The sequence below is a fragment of the Podarcis erhardii genome (genome assembly GCF_964252035.2).
Source record: "Podarcis erhardii genome assembly, chromosome: 1".
In the NCBI taxonomy this organism is placed as follows: Eukaryota; Metazoa; Chordata; class Lepidosauria; order Squamata; family Lacertidae; genus Podarcis; species Podarcis erhardii.
Genome location: NC_138497.1, coordinates 116,245,509 through 116,266,035, shown reverse-complemented (window position 1 = coordinate 116,266,035; position 20,527 = coordinate 116,245,509). Strand labels below are relative to the sequence as shown.

Genomic DNA, 20,527 nt, shown 5'->3' with positions numbered 1-20,527 from the left:
ATGATGACAGTGCCTTTTGGGAAAAATGAATGAAGCACATATTTAGATACAGTACAAGACTTACTGAATGGATCTTGAGCTACAACAGGTTTTGAAAGACATGGAGGTCCAGCTCCTACTCTGTTCTCAGCTTTCACACGGAATATGTACTCCTTTCCTTCAATAAGTTTAGGCACATTATATTTGCAATGCCTAAGCGTTGAAGTAACGGTAACCCAGCCAATGTCGGATTTTGTGTTGTCTTTCTTTTCAAGGACGTAGTTCAATATTTCACTTCCGCCATCATCAAGAGGAGGCTCCCACTTGCAAGTGATGCTATTTTTACGAACCTCCTCAAAAACAAAGTTGACCGGTGGTCCAGGTGTATCTGTTTTGAAAACAAAAATAATGAGCACGACTTTGCACATATCACTTCAAACATTTTGAAGAAAATGTATCATACACCATTATGTATAAGGGCATACCTAACACATTGACTTCACATGAAGCTTTTGCAACCCCGTGATCATTTTCAACTCGAATAGTATATGTGCCATGGTCTGGTCTGATTGAATCCCGAACGACCAGTACAGAATCTCCTTGTCTGTGGTTGTCAATGCTCAAACGCTCGGGCAGGGACAAGTGGAAAGGCTCATCTTCTTCAACTTCACCTTTCTTCTTCCTAGTAACCTTGGTAACTCTCTTCTTAATTTCTGTTGGCTTAACAACTTCATCATTCCATAACCAATCAATAGTTGGGTAAGGTGACCCTGAAATGTGGGCTTCAAGTGCAATCTCAGAACCTTGCTTCACCTCAAGGCCAGCCTGCAGATTCGCACCGAGGAAAACCTTTGGAGCCTCTGTAACCATAAAAATATTGTTTTAGTTTATATTTGATACTGTAGCATACAGCAGAATTTGAATACTTGCTAAAAATGAATAGGTAGTTTGCAAAACATACCAACGGGATCCACTGCTTTCACCAGAGGAGTGACATTAGAAGGTCCGCTGACACCGGCAGCATTCTCTGCACGGACACGGAACTGATATTCTTTGCCTTCCTCAAGACCTTTCACAGGAGAAGTCAAAAGAGGAACCAAAAAGTCATTGCATCTTTCCCACTTCTCTCCTCCTTTAACTAACTTTTCCAAAACGTAGCCCATAATCTTGGTTCCTCCATCATACAGTGGTGGTTTCCATGTGAGTGTTACTGACTTCGATGTTGGATTGTGAACCTCAAGGTCAATAGGTGGATCTGGACGCTCTGCATATTGAAAATTTAGAAGAAAATGGATAAATAAAAGGCACAGAGAAACCATTTTCCTTTTTCAGTCTTGATGATCATAAAAAAAAAAACTTACGCTTTGGATCTTCTGCAATCACTGGATTTCTCAGTTCAATGTATTCACCTCCTCCGATTTTATTAACAGCTTTAACACGGAAGTAGTATTCACCATTTTGTATGAGATCCTTTACATTCCATGCCAATTTGTTCTCACCAGACATCACTGGTATGTATGTTCTCCTACCAGCTTCTCTTCGCTCCAGCACATAATGTAAAATTGGAGTGTTGCCATCAAATTCTGGAGGTTCCCAGGTAACTTTACATGAATTTTTAGTTACTTCACTTGCCTTGATACTATTGCATGGTCCAGGCACACCTAATTGAAGAACAATAGGTACACATGTAGCATTTAAGTAAATTGGTTTGAAAACTGTATTAAAAGAATATATATACTCGTGCGCACTAATCATATGGATGATAAACATTTATATATATTATTAACAATTCCTCAGGGTGACCTATCTCCCTATTTAGATACATGGAGATATCAGCTTTGGCTCACGTTACATGTATCAATTAAGCAGCTAAGTGTCAGGCTTCAGGGAATCAGCTTCTTCCCTCATGGCAGTAGATAAGCAAAACAAAGGAAAAGGAGTTGTCTTACCAGTTAGAAACTAATAATCACAGCGAGAGAACAAAGAACCCATCTCCTAGGAATGGCGGTGCTCCCAATTAAGGATCCTACCCCCTTATGTCCCTATTAATCTACGTCATTACTACGTCTTGTAATCTGAGTTTGTACTCTCTGTGCTTTGTGTGCTTTCTGTTCTGCCGCTTTCTGAACTCTTCTCAACCTTGGGAAGGGCAGTGGGGGAATGCTGTCCAACGACTGTGAATCTGTTAACTCTCTCTCTTCCAGTGTTTCTTCTCCTAGCTGTTCCCCACCCAGTATTTCCCAGCTTCTGCCTTCTGAACTGTGCCCCTCTGCAAACCACTGCTCCAAATCTATACTTTCCTCCTGCTCCTGGGAAGATTCAGGATCTGGATGCAGAGGAGCGGGATGGGGATGCAGAGGGGGAGGCTCCCAACCTTTCTCCTCAGTGCAGCCCTCCTCAGCACAGTCCCTGACACTAAGAGCTGAGCATCTTTTCACCCATTCACCATTATGAGTCTAATTCACATAATTGCCAGTATAAGAAAAATAAATTACCTATTACTTTGACATTGATTGTACCGGTTGTTGAACCCAATTTATTCTCCAAGGTAATAGTGTAAACGCCAGCATCAGCATGGACTGCATTTGTTACTTCCAGCAAGGCAGAGATGTGATCGCTCTTCATTGTTGTTCGGTCACCGGCTTTCAACTCCTTCCCACTCTTATGCCAAGCAATAGTTGGAGTTGGAACAGCTCTGAAGGGCACAGGGATACTTAACTTTTCACCTTCAACCACAATGAGGTCTGTAGTCTTTATATCAACAGTTGGATTACCTGTTGTTGTGTTTTTTTTTAAAGAAAACACACAGAAAAATAATTTCAATTAGTGTGCCAAAGCAATTTCACAATTTATAATTTATTTCATGACTGTTTCGAAAACAACTATACTCACAGTCTGGATCTTTGGCGACAACATTTTCTGATATGTCTGATGGCTCACTAGCCCCTATAGCGTTGACAGCTCTGACCCTGAGAATATATTCCTTGTCAGGGACAACGCCTTCTTCTGCTTTGTATTTCAAGTCTTTGACTGGTCGAGAATTTATTCTCATCCATTTTTCAGTTCCTGCTTCACAGAGTTCTATATTGTATCCAATTATAGGACTGCCGCCATTTTTCTCTGGGGGTTTCCACGCAATCGAAATGTGTTTTCTTCCTGCGTCTGTCACGTGTAAGTCCAGAGGAGGTGAAGGAGGGCCTGCAGGAATACATAAGTAAAGTTATTTTCTGCCGTTCCATTTGGCACAACATATTTCACTGATTATAATTTCCAGTGTTCGTAACTCACTTGTTGGATCTTCAATTGCCAGGATGTCAGTCGGTTCGCTAGGGTGACCACAGCCGGCTTCATTTTCAGCACGGACCTGGAACTGCACCTCTGTACCTTCTATGACATCCGTTACTCTGAAATTGCAGTCAGGGCCTGATGTTCTGCCAGCTTTCACCCAGCGTGTGCCAAGCTTCTCTTTCTTTTCAATAACGTATCTGTGTGAAGAACAGATGTTTATAAGGTGCATGAATCCATACAATTCAAACAACAACAACAACAATAATTTTTTATTTATACCCCGCCCTTCCCAGTGCAGAAAACCGGGCTCAGGGTGGCTAACAACAAATTTAAAACACTTCATTGATGAAACAAAAAACAGCATAAAATACAGTATAAAACGTGAATAACAATAAATTCAGAATTCAAAAATCAATTTGGGGGGAAATCCATCCAATAAACATTAGATGATCACCAGGGCTAGCTGGCTAAATTAGTCCTATTTGGGCCAGCGAGGAGACCAGGGGAGAATTAGCTGTGGAATCCAGAGCGGGTAATCTTCATAAAAGGGGGAGGGGGAGGGAAGGAAGGGGAATAAAAGATCAGCCCAAGTAGAAAGATTTCATCAAGAATGAATCGTTCATTTAGATTTGAAACATTGCTCATCTAATAGATGTGTATAATGAACACAATAAACTTTGGAACCTTTAAAAATAAATTTTCTCTATTAATCATCTCTCCCTGCCCCAGATTTTATACTCTTTCCCAATATATTCTGTCTGTCTGTATCTATCTTTCTATCTTTCTAAAAATGTATATGCTGCTTGATTGTAAACTGAACCTCTAAGTGGTTTACAAAAAATAAATATAAAAACAATTCTCTTTTACCGTAAAATTGGTCTGCCACCATCATTCTTAGGGGGTTCCCATTTTAGGTCGACATGTCTCTTTGTCACTTCGACTGGTGTAAGTGCATATGGTGCTCCAGGGGTAGCTAAATTAAATAATATTGATAGTTAGGAAAACAGAAATTTAAAAACGATGACATAGTTTGTTGAAGCTGAATTCTGAATGTGTGCACTTCAAAACTTACTGAAGGTGTCTTTTGCAAGAACAGAGTCCTCAATTTCACAGTAGTCACTCTGCCCCACTGCATTTTCTGCAGCCACACGGAATACATACAGAGAGCCTTCTGTTAGTGGTGTCACTGTATATTTGGTGTCCTTAACCGTAGTATCAACCGTCTGCCAGCCTTTCCGCCGTACGTCTCTCTTTTCAACGATGTAATTTGTAATAGGAGAACCTCCGTCGCGTTCTGGTACTGTCCATTTAAGGTCTGCAGTGTTTTTAGTGATATTAATGACCTCAAGCCATCGAGGTGGTGAAGGAGGATCTGCCACAATATTAAAGCAAAATATTATTAATTTGAATATGTTTTAATGTTTGCATTGCACCCTTAACACAAACCATAGTTCTAATGAATTAGTGATGATGTATTAATTGATGTATCATCTTTTACATGTGTAACATATCAATTTACAATCACATCACAAAAGCAGCTAAAAACAGTATACAGTGGTGCTCCGTAAGACGAACGCCTCGCAAGATGAAAAACCCGCTAGACGAAAGGGTTTTCCGTTTTGGAGGTGCTTCGCAAAACGAATTTCCCTATGGGCTTCCTTCGCAAGACGAAAGCCCATGGGGAAATCTCCGGGACAGCGGGGAAGCGCAGCGCGTCTTCCCCACTGTCCTCGGACCTCCTCCGAAGGCTGGCGGTGGGGCGGAGAGACCTCCTCCCGCCGCCAGCCTTGGGATGGCTGTCCTGAAGACTTGCGGTGGGAGGAGGGTTTTCCTTCCCACCGCCAACTTTCAGAATGCTGTTCTGAATGTTGGCGTGGGGAGGAAAAACTCTCCTCCCACCGCAAGCCCCGGGAACAGTGGAGAAGCGCTGCGCGCCTTCCCCTCTGTTCCCGTACCTGTCCTGAAGGCTTGCGGTGGGGAGAAAAGCCCTTCTCCGCACCGCCAGCCTGGCAAGCGGTCTCCATAGGAATGCATTAATTGATTTTCAATGCATTCCTATGGGAAACCGTGCTTCGCAAGACGAAAAACTCGCAAGAAGAAAAAACTTGCGGAACGAATTAATTTCGTCTTGCGAGGCACCACTGTACCTGAAGGAGCATCTCCACCCCCATCATTCAGCCTGGACACTGAGGTCCAGTGCCGAGGGCCTTCTGGCGGTTCCCTCACTGCAAGAAGTGAGATTACAGGGAACCAGGCAGAGGGCCTTCTTGGTAGCGGCGCCTGCCCTGTGGAACGCCCTCCCTTCAGATGTCAAGGAAATAAACAACTATGTGACTTTTAGAAGACACCTGAAGGCAGCCCTTTTAGGGAGGTTTTTAAATATTTGATGTATTATCATGTTTTTAATATTCTGTTGGGAGCCACCCAGAGCGGCTGGGGAGGCCCGGCCAGATGGGCGGGGTATAATACATTATTATTATTATTATTATTATTATTATTATTATTATTATTATTATTAAACAATACAAAAAATACAACTGAGGATGAAACGAAAATATATTCAATTGTCTTTTGCAAGTACAGACAGTGGCAGCCCCGCTGAAAGCCCCACTCCAAGTTACTGTGGAGCAGGCTTCTGCTACTTTTGGGACTTGAAGAAGAAGAAGAGGAGTTTGGATTTGATATCCCGCTTTATCACTACCCGAAGGAGTCTCAAAGCGGCTAACATTCTCCTTTCCCTTCCTCCCCCACAACAAAGACTCTGTGAGGTGAGTGGGGCTGAGAACCTTCAGAGAAGTGTGACTAGCCCAAGGTCACCCAGCAGCTGCATGTGGAGGAGCGGAGACGCGAACCTGGTTCACCAGATTACGAGTCCACCGCTCTTAACCACTACACCACACTGGCTCTCAGGAGAAGCTCTCCTGCAGAATGCAATGGCCAACTTACTCAGTCTCTCCTTGCATAGCACGGGATCGCTGGGCTCGCTAGGCTCACTCTCTCCAGCTTTGTTGACAGCTCTGACTCGGAAGGAATATTCTTGTTTCTCCATAAGCCCTTTGAGGAAGTGTTCTGGTGTGGGGATGCCTTCAGCCACTCTTACCCACTCGTCTGTGCCAGTCTTTAACAATTCAATGACATACGATTCAATCTTGGCACCGCCGTCGTGTTCTGGCTTCGTCCAGTTCAAGAAACACGAGGTCTTGGCAACGTCTTTGACAACTGGCTTGCCGGGTGGCCATGGGGGATCTAGACATGAATTGATAACTTGGTTTAGAAAACCCAGCATTATGACTTGGAGTAAGTTATAGAATTCATCTAAGAAAAATGCTTTCATACCAATAGGATCCTTCACTAAGACTGGCTCTGTTGCTCTGCTTGGCTTTCCTGGCCCAGCAAGATTCTCTGCCACGACACGGAACTTGTACTTCTTATGGAACGTGAGACCTTTAACCCTAATAGGAATGATGATAATGCTCCAAATGTAAAATTTGTAATACTGATTACTAGTTAACATTATAATTAAATACTCTGCATCATCACAAGTGTACCTCGTGCATTAAAAAAACCAATACCTTTGAACTGTTCAGAGCAAATATATACTATCACCCCAAACCAGAGACTCCCTGTGTACATGGAGGAAGGACCTTCCTATTAGTGTATCACTAGAAAGTCTCAGACACTGGTCAGATGTAATATAATCTGCATTTCTGTACTATTCATTAGTAGATGATATATATTGGTACTACTTAAAACTCTAAGGATGAATAATGCTTGGGTGTAATAAATATCCCTGGCTTGTATTATTACTTCATATTACAGTTGTACCTTGGATCTTGAATGCCTTGGTACTCGGATGTTTTGGGTCCCAAACGCCGCAAACCCGGAAGTGAGTGTTCCGGTTTGAGGACATTTTTTGGAACCCGAACGTCTGACAGGGCTTCCGTGGCTTCCAGTTGGCTGCAGGAGCTTCCTGAAGCCAATCAGAAGCTGCACGTTGGTTTCAGAAAGTTTTAGAAGTTGAACAGACTTCCGGAATGGATTCCGTTTGACTTCCAAGGTACGACTGTACTGGGAGTTCAAAAAGCACAAAACTATATTCATCTCTAAGAAGTTCTGATATCTGCACTAATCTTATGAGCAGCTGCAGTGATGTAGAATCACATCAGAAGTCACAATCCCACTACTGTTTCCATAGCAGAAATTGGTGCTACTGATAACACCCATAGTACAGTTGTCCTATTCAGTGGCACTGGTGGATGGTTATGAACATGATTTAGGTAAGGATATTTTCAATGGTTATTGTAGACCCAAAGTATAGACAGCAATACAATTATTCGATGCTATTACAGAGCACCAGTTAATATTTTATTCTAATGCATGACAAGGAGTCAAGTTCAAGAGTATATAAAAGTCAGCTGTTGACCTAAAAACAAATAGCAATCTTCTCAGTTACCTAGCTATATATTTTTTAAAACGAAACATATAATGATCTTACTTGAATGTTGTATCTTTAACTGGGATTTTATTGCAACGGACCCATTTATCTTGATCAGGGTCCAACCGTTCAACCCAATAACCAGTGATAGGGCTGCCACCATCTTCATCTGGTTCTACCCAAGTCAAGGTTACAGAATCTTTAGTGATCTCAACAGGCTGAACTCGTGTCGGAGGACCTGGCGGATCTGTACAAAGAAGTAGAAAGGGGAACAATGACATACTTGCAATTCCTTGTGTGCAAATGTAATAGGAAGCACCTGTAGCAATAAATGCCATTTCATCAAATTAATAATAATAATTTATTATTTATACCCCACCCATCTGGCTGGGCTTCCCTAGCCACTCTGGGCGCTTCCAAAAAAATATTAAAATACTGCAATACATCAAACACTAAAAGCTTCCCTAAACAGCGCTGCCTTCAGATGTCTTCTAAAAGTCTGGTAGTTGTTGTTCTCTTTGACATCTGGTGGGAGGGCGTTCCACAGGGTGGGCGCCACTACCGAGAAGGCCCTCTGCCTGGTTCCCTGTAACTTGGCTTCTCGCAGTGAGGGAACTGCCAGAAGGCCTTTGGTGCTGGACCTCAGTGTCCAGGTAGAATGATGGGGGGTGGAGATGCTCCTTCAGATATACTGGACCGAGGCCGTTTAGGGCTTTAAAGGTCAGCACCAACACTTTGAATTGTGCTCGGAAACGTACAGTTGCCATGTAGAGGCTGCTTGAAACTGTCTCTTTGTGGCTGCTGCTGGTTTCACATGACAAGCAGTTTATGTGTACCAGCTTGCCATAAATACTGACCCTTACCCACAGGCTTATCTCCATGTCACCAATGATAGTGTGGAGACAAACATTATGGTGGGGACTGACCCACATGGAGAAGTGGTACCTATCAATGCCATGCCATGTGGAGTGGCTACCACATTATAGTTTCTAGCAGGCTCCCTTGGCAGCCATCTTGTGACAAGCAGCCCTTTCTGTCAAGCGAATAGACTTACCAAATGGATATTTAGCAACGATAGGAACGGACTGAGCTGGTTCTCCAACTCCGTACATGTTTTCTGCGCTGACTCTGAAGATGTACTCCTTAAGTGGTGTTAGGTTTGTTACTTTGAATTTTGTTTCTTTGATAGTGGATGATAGTTTGTGCCACACTTCACTGTCTGCAGCTCTTTGTTCCAGAACGTAGTTCGTGATTCTGGAGCCGCCGTCGTCTCTAGGAGGATTCCAAGTCAAAGCACAAGATACGTTTGTAATGTCGGAGATATCAAATGCAGCTGGTGGGCCAGGCTTATCTGTGGAAGCATAACAGTAGTTTGAACCTCTTCTATTCAAATATTTTGTTAGGAAAACATTTAAAGTTATTTCTATGGAAACAAAACATACCTAGGACATTAACTTCAACTGTAGCTGTTGCCCGACCGCTGGCATTTACGGCTTCAATAATATAGGTGCCGCTATCACTTCTCTTGCTCTCTGTTATTATGACTGTGGAATGGTTAGGTTTGGATTCAATGGTTATTCTTTTATCGGGTCTCAGGGTCTGTTCAGCTTTTGCCCAGCTAATCCGTGGCTCGGGCTTTCCATTTACCCTTGCTGGCAGCTCTATCTTAGTTCCAGCTTTGACAGTGATTCCAGCAAGCAGTTTCACATCTAGGAAAATCTCAGGTGCCTCTGATTTGAGAGAAGAATCGACATATTGTTAAAAAAGAACATGCAACTGTGCACAGAAGCGTTAACAGCAGAAACACATTCACCAGTGTTTTCAAGAGTATAGATTAAGTATGAGTGGGAAATCAAAAATTACCCATTGCATCCACAGCCTGGATTTCATCTGTTGGCTTGCTTGGTTTACTTGCCCCTTGCCTGTTCAAAGCCTTCACGCGATAAGCATACCATTCTCCTTCCTTAAGTTTTGTTACTTCCATTCTGTTAATCAGAAAACAAGTTCAGCGTACTGCGTGTTTAAATGTAACCATCCAATTTTGCAAAACATTTTTCTTCATACTGCAAGCTCTTACTTTGTTTCAATGACTGGCTCACCACAGGGCTCCCATTTGTCAGTGCCACGCTGGCATTTTTCAACCAGGTAGCCTTTGATACGAGAACCGCCATCATACTTAGGTGGATCCCATGTGAGGAAAATGGACTTTGATGTTGGATCCCTCCATTTCACATTCTCTGGTGGATCAGGCACCGCTGCAAGGAGTGGGGAGGAAAGAACATGTATAATTGTCTTGCATATAGTGTGTGCCTTATAGTGGGTCTTAGTTTTTTTGATTCTTTACTGTCTCTGGGGTGCTCTTCTCACATTGGTTGGTATCCAACAAGTACCCTGCACAACAGGAAAGACCCATTTGGGCAAGGTAGCTCCCTGCTTTCTGTCAAATGAGGGTCCACTAATACTAAGCAAGGGACGCAGGTGGCACTGTGGGTTAAACCACAGAGCCTAGGTCTTGCCGTTCAGAAGGTTGGTGGTTCAAATCCCCGCGACGGGGTGAGCTCCCGTTGCTCGGTCTCAGCTCCTGCCAACCTAGCAGTTCAAAAGCACATCAAAGTGCAAGTAGATAAATAGGTACCACTCCAGCAGGAAGGTAAACGGCGTTTCTGTGCGCTGCTCTGGTTCACCAGAAGCGGCTTAGTCATGCTGGTCACATGACCCAGAAGCTGTATGACGGCTCCCTCGGCCAATAAAGCAAGATGAGCGCCACAACCCCAGAGTCAGTCACGACTGGACCTAATGGTCAGGGGTCCCTTTACCTTTTATTTTAATACTAAGTAGCAGCTCTTCAGTGGGTACTGAGGGCTGCAGTGCAGAAGAGGGTGTGTGTGGATATTTTTTTTTGCACATAGTTCCAATTATGCATCTTTGGATCCAAGCCTCAGTTTTTCTAATACAACAGGTAAGTCATACCAAACCCTTATTGATTCAAACTCTGCTCCTTGCTTTCTTTCAATACTTATGTTGCATAGCACAAGTTACTATGTAAAATGCAGATATACAAAATCAATAGGAATAGTTAATTAAGAAAACTCACTAGCAGGTGCTGACATGTTGACAGGCTCATCAATGTAAGCAGGCTCTCCTGGTCCACATTTGTTACATGCTGAGACCCTGAACAAATATTCTTTTCCTTGAACCAGATCTGGTACAGTGAACTCTTGGTCAAGGACGTTGTCGATCACCTAAAAACAAGAGAGGTTCCAAGTAATAACAGAACTTTTTTTCCCATAGCAAGCACCAGAATATTTCATACCATCTTCAGCAATATGTATTAGAAATATAGGTGTTTTGGTTTTTTAAAGAAACTGCATACCTTGACCCATGTTTTGCGGCTCACTTCACGCTTTTCAATAAGATAGCCAGTCAATGGGCTTCCTCCATCATCTTCAGGAGCTTCCCAATTTAATTGGACTGAGTTCCTAGTTATCTCTCCAATTTGTAGTTCTCTTGGTGCGCTTGGGCGAGCTAAAAATAAATACCCATCATATTATAAACCAATTATTATATATATATTACTTATTCTTTCTTTGATGGAAGACTTTGGCTGTTTGGTTACACCTACTAGATTTTAATTCATGCTTTGTTTTTTTTAAAAAAGAAAGAAGGATTCTTACTTCTGAGTAAGCATTCTTAGGACAGACTGTTAACTGTTAATAGCTAAGTTTATGATCTCCTTTGTATTATAGGGTTTCATAACAAAATGGTACAATAGAAGTTGCCAACCTAGGCTCTCTTGGGAGGAAAAGCAGCACATAAATTTAATAAATAAACATGCTGCTGTTGTTTAGTACTATTCAGGGGTGCCAACTTGAATAAAATATTGGGGAGGCCCAGATAAGCCCTGCCCCACACAATCGAACACACGTCCATCAACTTTGGGAAGGACCATCCCCCTCAGATTTTTTTTTTTTGGGGGGGGGTGAAGAGACCTTGGGCCCTAGGAGTTGGCTCCTATGGTGCTATTAATAACAAATTTGGCTTGTTGAAAATTTTGGATTTTACACACATGGTTATTTACAAAACAGGTTATATACAATTCTTCAGAATATATACTGGATTGCTCACCAATGACATTAACATTGATTTCTCCTGATACAGATGACACAGGGTTTTCTAATTTCAAGGTATAGATGCCTTTGTCTGGCCGTTCACTTGGGGTAATAACAAGCTCTGCAAAGGCTGCAGACGTGTCAATTTTCACCCGGTCACCCTGTTCTAAAACTTTGTCGCCGACAGACCATGTGGCAGTTGGGACTGGATAGCCAGTAATAGGAACACGTATTTTGACGGGATCTGGAACAATAACCTCCAGTCCATCTTTAAATCCGCTTAAGTCCATTGTAGGTCCAGCTGAAATACAAACACAAATTATGCCCATTAAAGTTATAAACTTTCTTTTTTTCTCCACAACACCATTAAAGGGCAATTGCCTTTGGAATCTGTTTGAATGGAAAGCATTATTATAGATGCCTTCACATGGCGTTCTATCTATTGAGAACCCATCATAAAACTGTTTCATAATCTGATGAAATTAGCAATATAGGAAGGCAATAAAAAAGCTTGCTCCAATTTAAAGACACCTAAATGTTCAATTTAATACAATTTTTAAAATTTAAAAAATTCTGACTTGTTTAGCAATGCAACCTTAGAGGACAAATTGTAAATGTAAAACAGTGCTACCTAGTGAATGTTAAGGGTTTCCCTCCATTTTAGTATAGCTTAGATGAGGCCTAGAGACCCTGTGGCCCTCTAGAAGTTGTTTGACTTCAACTCTAATAATCCCTGGCCTTTGGCCATACTGGCTGGAACTGGGGTCCAACAACATCAAGAGGGCCACATGGTCTCCCCACTCCTGTTTTAGAATTTTACTGCTGAGAGGGGGGCTGGTTTTGGTATCCAATGTATGAGAACAATATTAAAGTATTGCTTTTATGAACAAGCATGAATAGTCTCAGATGAACACAGCCTTTCCTTTCAAGCTGTTGACTATGGCAAGAAACTAGAATTCAACTTACTATGAGGATCATCAGCAGTCAGTGGTCCAATAGCTTCAGCAGGATCTGACACACCAGCAGCATTTTCTGCAGATACTCTGTAATAATACCTGGCTAGAGGTTTCAACCCAGTTACCTATGAAGACAGAGGAAAATGTCATAATTAATAATCACTATTTTTTATTTTTTTTAAAAAAAATCTTAATAGGCATTTTACTTCGGAAAAGAATATGCTACCTTATAATTAAGACTAGGCACAAGTTTTGCATTGCAACGGATCCAGTTGTCTGTGTCCTCTTCGCGCCTTTCAATAATGTAGCCCAGTACTGGGCTGCCTCCATCTTTCAAAGGAGGTTCCCATGTAAGTTTCACAGATGACATAGTTTGGTCAGAATGGTCAAGGTTAATGGGAGGACTTGGTTTTTCTGCAAAACACAATGATTTGCACAATATAACAGATGGCCAGAATCAGAAGAACTATGCAACTAGTCCCACAAGTCTAGAAGGGCTACTCTTGAGTTCCTCATACAACAGTATCTTTTTTTTTTTTTTTATAAATATTTATTAAGGTTTTTTTTTAAAATATAAATGCACACATAAAACAATCTTACTTTTATAACAACAAATTCTTCACTTCTTTGGACTCCCTCACGTCCCCCTCTCCCATTTACATCATTAAAAAAAATTTTTCCGAACAAATTATCAACTTGTTTACAATCTCATGTCCACACATTCCAATATGATTTAACACTTTTTCCAATAAAATTTTTATATTTTCTTTAGTCTCACTTATCATCAAATTTAAATCTAGTTTAGTGGTGGCCAGTTTTTTATAATCTAGCATCCTTCTTAACATTCAAACAAATTACAATGTTTTTGTAGATACATCTTGAATTTCTCCCAGTCTTCCTCCATCTTTTCTTCTCCCAGATCTCGGATTCTGCCAGTCATCTCGGCCAGTTGCATATAGTCCATCAGCTGCATCTGCCACTCTTCCAGTGTGGGTAAATCTTGAGTTTTCCAATTTTTTGCGATGAGAATCCTTGCTGCCGTTGTTGCATACATGAAAAATGTTCGATCCTTCTTTAACACCTTCTGGCCGACAATACCCAGAAGGAAGGCCTCTGGTTTCTTAGTGAAGGTATACTTAAATACCTTTTTCAGCTCATTGTATATCATTTCCCAGAAGGCCTTCACCTTAGGGCATGTCCACCAGAGGTGGAAGAATGTTCCTTCATTTTCTTTACATTTCCAACATTTATTGTCAGGCGAATGGTATATTTTGGCAAGTTTAACTGGGGTCATGTACCATCTATATATCATTTTCATAACATTTTCCTTCAGAGCATTACATGCAGTGAAGTTCAACCCAGTGGTCCACAACCTTTCCCAGTCCTCAAACATAATGTTATGCCCAATATCCTGTGCCCATTTTATCATAGCCGATTTAACCATTTCGTCTTGTGTGTTCCATTTTAGCAGCAAGTTATACATTCTAGATAGTACCTTGGTTTTGGGTTCTAACAATTCTGTTTCTAACTTCGATTTCTCCACCTGGAACCCTAACTTTTTGTCATTTTTAAAAACTTCTTTAATCTGAGCATAATGTAACCAGTCTCGCACCTTATCCTTCATTTTCTCCAAACTCTGCAATTTCCAATTGTCTCCATCTTTTTCTAATAATTCCCAATATTTTGGCCATTTGGCCTCCATATTGGGTCTTTTTCGGGCCTTAGCCTCCAGAGGTGAGAGCCACCTTGGAGTTTTGTTTTCCAATAAGTCTTTATATTTCGTCCAGACATTGAACAGTGCTTTCCTGACAATATGGTTCTTAAAGGCCTTATTGATCTTAACTTTGTCATACCATAAGTATGCATGCCAACCAAAAGCATTGTTAAAACCTTCCAAATCCAGCACGTCAGTGTCTTCGAGAAGTAGCCAATCTTTTAGCCAGCAGAAAGCTGCGGCTTCATAGTACAACTTTAAGTCTGGCAGGGCAAAGCCACCTCTTTCTTTCGCATCTGTTAATATCTTAAACTTAATTCTGGGCTTTTTGCCCTGCCAGACAAATTTAGATATATCTTTCTGCCACTTCCGGAAGCACTCCGTTTTGTCCACAATCTGTAATGTTTGAAACAAAAACAACATTTTTGGCAATACATTCATCTTAATAGCAGCAATTCGGCCTAACAAAGAAAGCTTCAATTTTGTCCAACTATCCAAGTCTCTCTTAATTTCAGACCAACATTTTTCATAATTATCCTTAAATAGGCTCAGGTTTTTTACTGTTATGTTTACCCCTAGGTATTTTACTTTTTTAACCATAGTTAGTTCTGTTTCTCTCTGAAACCGTTCCGACTCTATATCTGTCAAATTTTTCCCCAACACTTTAGTTTTCTGTTTGTTTAATTTAAATCCCGCCACCCGACCAAAATCCTGTATCAATTGTAATACTCTTTTCGTACTAGACTCTGGCTCCTGCAGGGTCAAAACTAGGTCATCTGCAAAAGCTTTCAATTTATATTGTTTCGCTCCGACCTGAATCCCTTCCACCAACCGGTCCCCTCTGATCAAGTTCAAGAGCACCTCCAGAACCGAAATAAATAACAAAGGGGAAATCGGGCAGCCTTGTCGTGTTCCTTTTTCAATTTTGAACTCTTCTGTAACCACATTGTTAACTATCAGTTTGGCCTTTTGTTCTGAATATATTGCGTCAATCCCATTCTCAAACCCCCGTCCCACTCCCATTTCATTCAAATTTCCCTTCATAAATTTCCAAGAAATATTGTCAAAGGCCTTCTCCGCATCTATGAAAATTAACACTGCTTTTGTATTTATGTCTGTTTGCAAAAGTTCCAAAACGTCAATAATGTTCCTAGTATTTGCAAACATATGTCTACCTGGGAGAAAGCCTGCCTGGTCTTTATGAATTACTTCATTAAGCACTCTTTTGAATCTACTTGCCAAAATGTCTGCAAATATTTTGTAATCCACATTCAAAAGGGAGATGGGACGATAGTTTTTGAGTTGTGTCTTTTCAGCTTCAGATTTTGGTATCAATGTGATAAAGGCTTCCTTCCACGATTCCGGCGCCTTCTTCCCTTCCATAATTTCATTACAGACCTCCATCATTGGTTGAGTCAGATAGTCTTTTAATGTCTTGTAATACTTGGAGGTCAAACCGTCTGGCCCTGGAGATTTGCCCAGTTGCATGTTCTGAATAGCTTGTTCAATCTCTTGTTGTGTTATTTTGTTGTTCAGGATTAATCTGTTTTTTTGTGACAACTTTGTTAATCCATTTCTTTCCAGAAATTGTTTAATCTCAACCTCATCTTGCGGCCCTTGAGTGTATAATTTTTTAAAGTATCTCTGGAAGCACTTTCTAATTTCCATGGGGTTCTGGATATTTCTTCCTTCAATTTCTAGGTTTGTAACTGTATTTAATTTCTGTCTCTTCTTCAACTGCCAAGCTAGCAGTTTTCCACATTTATTTGCCGATTCAAAAGTTTTTTGTTTCATTAATTTAATCTTCCATTCTATTTCTTGGTTTATCAATTTAGAATATTGGGCTTGATATAGTTTAATTTCTCTCAGAATCGGCTGTGACTTCGGGTTTGATCTTAATTTCTTCTCCAATTCTTTAATTTTCTGCAAAATCTTATCTTTCCTTTCATTTTGTGTTCTTTTCTTTACAGTGTTCTGTTGTATCAAGAACCCCCTCATCACAGCTTTGCTTGCGTCCCAGATAGTTCTTTTTTCCACCGTAGTGTTCATATTTATTTCAAAATAATCCTTCAAAGTTTTTTGGGCCTTCTTGACAATCTCCTGATCTCTAAACAAGCTATCATTCATCTTCCATCTAAAGGAGCCGGTTGGCAATAGTGTCATATCCATCTTCAGCGCATTATGGTCGGAGCAGGTCTTTGGGCAGATTTCCACTTTTCTGACCTTGGGTGCCAGACCTCTAGATATCCATATTTGGTCGATTCTTGTCCAAGTCAGTTGGGCTTCAGAGAAGAATGTTCCCTCTCTTCCCAGGGGGTTCTTAGTTCTCCAAATATCAATCCAGTCCATATTGTCAGCCATTTCAAAAAAGGTCTTTGGTAGTCTGCCGTCTTTTGTAACGTTTTGATTTTGTGACTTATCCATGTTTGTCGATACGACCCCATTCATATCTCCCATCATAATGATGTTGTTGTAGTCCAGATAGTCCAGCATAGTCTCATGCAACTTCTTGTAAAATTCCGATTTCCCGTCATTTGGTGCGTAAATTCCTAATATCAGAATCTTTTCTCCTTGATGTTGTATCTCAATTCCTAATATTCTTCCATGTTCATCTTTGAATAAGAATTTAGGTGACAGGCTCTCTTTTGCATATATCACCACTCCTCGCTTCTTTACTCTGTCCGAAGATATAAATTCTTGGCCAAGTCTTTTGTTTATTAACACCTTTCTATGGAGCCTAGTCACGTGTGTTTCTTGTAAGCAGATAATATCCAATTGTTCTTTTTTTAGTATATGAAAAATTTTTCTCCTTTTTTCCGGGATATTGCAGCCATTAATGTTCCAACTCAAAAGTTGCAGAGACATCCTGAATAAATCTGGTTATTTTTCAAGGGGTGGTATCTTGTTCAGAGAATCTTCAGAGTCCAAGGGTGCAGATACCTCTGGTGTTTCAGGCCCTGGAAGTTGGTCAATTCCTTTGTGAAGGTCCTCTCCGTATACGTTCAGAAATTTATCTCTGTCTTCCGATGTTCTGATTTTGATCTTCTTCCCTCTAAAGGTAAAAGATAGTCCTTGAGGAAATTCCCACCTAAAGATGATTGAATTCTTCCTTAGTAGTCTTGTCAACTCCAAATAGTCAGATCTAAGATCTAGCAGTTGTTTAGGAATATCCTTGTAGATCTCAATTCTTTTGTCCAAAATGTCCAGTGACTTTCCGTAGTGTAGGCCCAAAATCTTATCCCTTTCCTCCTTTGACCTCAATATTATCAAACAGTCTCTGGGCTTCTCTTTCTTTAGAAGTCTTCCGAGCCTAAAAGCTGAAACAATTTTAAAGTCCTTTTCCTCTAAACTCCAAAATTTGGAGAATTCTTTAGTCAGAAACTCAGCTAGGTTGCCTTCTTCCACTTCTGGTATTGCTCTTATCCTTAAATTGCTCTCCCTGTTCCGCAGTTCAAGCATGGACAAATAGGTCTGATGTTCGCCTACTTGCTTGCAGAGTGGTCTTACCTCTTGTTCTAAATTTTCAAGTTTTTGGCTGGTATCTTCAGCCAATTTCCGATTTTCCCCTGCAGCCTCCTTCAATTCTCCGATTGCTTGAGTATTCTGTGCGACTTGTCCAGATAATTTATTTAAACATTCTATGTTCTGCTCAATTTTATATGTTTGCTCATCAGCTTTCTTGTCCAAAGATTCTACTTTCTTATCCAAAGATTCTAATTTTTCAAAAATTTTCTCTAAAATAGTAGTGCTTGCCCCTGAGGCCATATCTTCCAGTTGTAATTCCTCAGTTTCTCCCTCCCCTGCCCGTGGCAGAGAAACAGTTTCGACCTCAGAGGGCAAAGTAGGCACAGATGATCTACGTGCCTGTGAGGCTGCGGTTAAAGTTGTCAAAGTTGTTTGTTTAGTTCTTCCTCTCCTTCTTGTACCACTCATTCCAAAGTTATCTAAAATTCAAGGTCAAGCTGAGTTGTTCCCATGAGAAAGCCCCGGCACAGATGGTCACAGTCAATAAGGGGCCGGGAAAAAGAAAGTAAAATAAAAGTCACTGTTATAAGTCCCAAATCCTCTAGGGGGAGTTTAAAATATTTCAGGGAAGAAATCAATTTCAGTTAAAATAAAGTCAAATTTCTAAGTCCAAGAACCTTCAATAAAAAGATTTTTCAGCAGAGTTAAGGTTTAGTACAACAACAGTATTTCTGATGGTGTAAGCTGGTAATCCAAATGCTTCAAAGTAACAAGTTCAGACTCTCTCAGATTGTTTCAAAGTTCAGATTCAAAGTATCCAAGCTGCAAACTGCAAGCTGACAGCTCAGTTTCTCAGGCAGTTCCAGCGCCTGGGGTTTTTAGTTAAAATGTAGCTCCAAAGGGAGAAAGATTAAAATATAACTAAAATTCATAAGAGTCCAGCACATGAGGTTATTTATTCCACTTAAAATAAAGTTCAATGGGTGCTCAGATCAAATAGTTTAAAAGGTCTCTCTTTGCCTCCACTCCTCCACGCTCTTTGCGTTCAAGTTCAATGGGAGCGGAAGACGGACTTCCTGTTTTTCGTCAATCCGCTTTCAGCCAAATTTAATGTTTTAAAGTCCCGAATTACATACAGTCAGTTGTTTACTCACGGGTTGTTGTTTTTAAAGCATAAATTTCAGGAAGAAAGGTCAGCGCTCACTGGCAACAGCTACGCGGCTTCACTCCGCCGATTGCGGAACGACCCACAGCGCCGCAGCCTCCTCCGCGATCCGGAGCCCCTTACGAGGCTCCCTCAACGTTTCGGTGGCCGCTTCTGGCGCCCGCCGGGTCCCGGGACCGCAGGCTTCTGCTGCCTGCGGTTTTCCGTTTTTGGGTCTCCGCTGCGCCGTAGCGGACGACCCTTTCTCGTGCGGAGCTTCCCTTCCCGTTAGGAAAGGGCAGCCATTACCCTTCGCGCCGCCTCCGGAAGTCATACTCATACAACAGTATCTTAAAGCCCATGCCAAACTGCTGTTTTGAAACTAGCAGGAATGTCCAAAGTACATGTGATCTGACATAGGGACAAGTTGTGTATAGAAACAATAGGCATTAGCGCAGGGGTCAGCAAACTTTTTCAGCTGGGGGCCGGTCCACTGTCCCTCAGACCTTGTGGGGGGACGGACTATAGTTTGAAAAAAAATAATGAACGAATTCCTATGCCCCACAAATAACCCAGAGATGCATTTTTAATAAAAGGGCACATTCTACTCATGGAAAAACATGCTGATTCCTGGACCGTCTGCGGGCCAGATTTAGAAGACGATTGGGCCAGATCCGGCTCCTGGGCCTTAGTTTGCCTACCCATGCATTAGTGCATATGTACAAGCCTTAGAGTATGCCAAAAGTAGCTTGCTAGATTCTTGTCATAGTCTTCTACTAAATAGATTACAGTATTATTTCCATAAATCCTTCCTCATTGAACATCAACAGTGGTCCTTGCTTTAGAGCTTATGTGAAGCTTCTATTATTTTCATTTTCTGACACTGCTAATTTCTCAAAACAACATATATAATGGTTTCTATGAAACTGAATAATAAACACTGGACTTTTGTTTGAGATATATCAACTGATTCACTCAAGTCTTTCCTGTTTTCATATTTTATAAGCAAATGATATTATAACTATCTAGAAATATTTTCTTATTGCCTGCATACTAACCAATTGGATCCATTATCTTCACCGCATGTGTAGAAGCACTAGGTTTGCCAATTCCAACCTGGTTTTGAGCTCTGACTCTGAAAAAGTATTCTTTGTTTTCCACCACATCAGTTAAGGTTCCAGCTAAGTCATGTGCTCCTGTGGTCATGGCTGGTTCCCACTTGATCGAAGCTCTGTCACGTAATTCAATGATATAGCCCGTAATCGGAGACCCTCCATCATAATCTGGGGGTTCCCAAGTAAGAGACGCACCAAATCTGTTCACATCAACAACTTGTACATTGAGAGGAGGTCCTGGGACATCTGCAAGGTCATAAGAGATTTTTTTTAAAAAAAGTTATTTTCCTATTCAACAGAACTTCAACAAATTCTAGTCTCC

General features: G+C 41.1%; 1 protein-coding gene across 48 annotated transcripts in view; it reads right to left on the bottom strand.

Moving 5' to 3' along the window:
* TTN (titin) overlaps positions 1–20,527 on the bottom strand; it is a 293,526-nt gene that overhangs the window by 82,624 nt on the left and 190,375 nt on the right. For all 48 annotated transcript variants that reach the window (XM_081862229.1, XM_081862238.1, XM_081862246.1 and 45 more), the window contains 22 exons: positions 20,149–20,451; positions 12,994–13,181; positions 12,778–12,892; positions 11,828–12,112; positions 11,076–11,227; positions 10,797–10,944; positions 9,780–9,957; positions 9,566–9,687; positions 9,145–9,432; positions 8,757–9,053; positions 7,763–7,949; positions 6,604–6,719; positions 6,214–6,513; positions 4,340–4,639; positions 4,135–4,240; positions 3,268–3,464; positions 2,872–3,177; positions 2,475–2,753; positions 1,341–1,640; positions 941–1,243; positions 465–839; positions 65–367 (listed from right to left, as the gene is read on the bottom strand). In XM_081862229.1, coding sequence (XP_081718355.1) covers positions 65–367; positions 465–839; positions 941–1,243; positions 1,341–1,640; positions 2,475–2,753; positions 2,872–3,177; positions 3,268–3,464; positions 4,135–4,240; positions 4,340–4,639; positions 6,214–6,513; positions 6,604–6,719; positions 7,763–7,949; positions 8,757–9,053; positions 9,145–9,432; positions 9,566–9,687; positions 9,780–9,957; positions 10,797–10,944; positions 11,076–11,227; positions 11,828–12,112; positions 12,778–12,892; positions 12,994–13,181; positions 20,149–20,451 — 5,148 coding nt within the window. The remainder of the gene's footprint in view (positions 1–64; positions 368–464; positions 840–940; positions 1,244–1,340; positions 1,641–2,474; positions 2,754–2,871; positions 3,178–3,267; positions 3,465–4,134; positions 4,241–4,339; positions 4,640–6,213; positions 6,514–6,603; positions 6,720–7,762; positions 7,950–8,756; positions 9,054–9,144; positions 9,433–9,565; positions 9,688–9,779; positions 9,958–10,796; positions 10,945–11,075; positions 11,228–11,827; positions 12,113–12,777; positions 12,893–12,993; positions 13,182–20,148; positions 20,452–20,527) is intronic.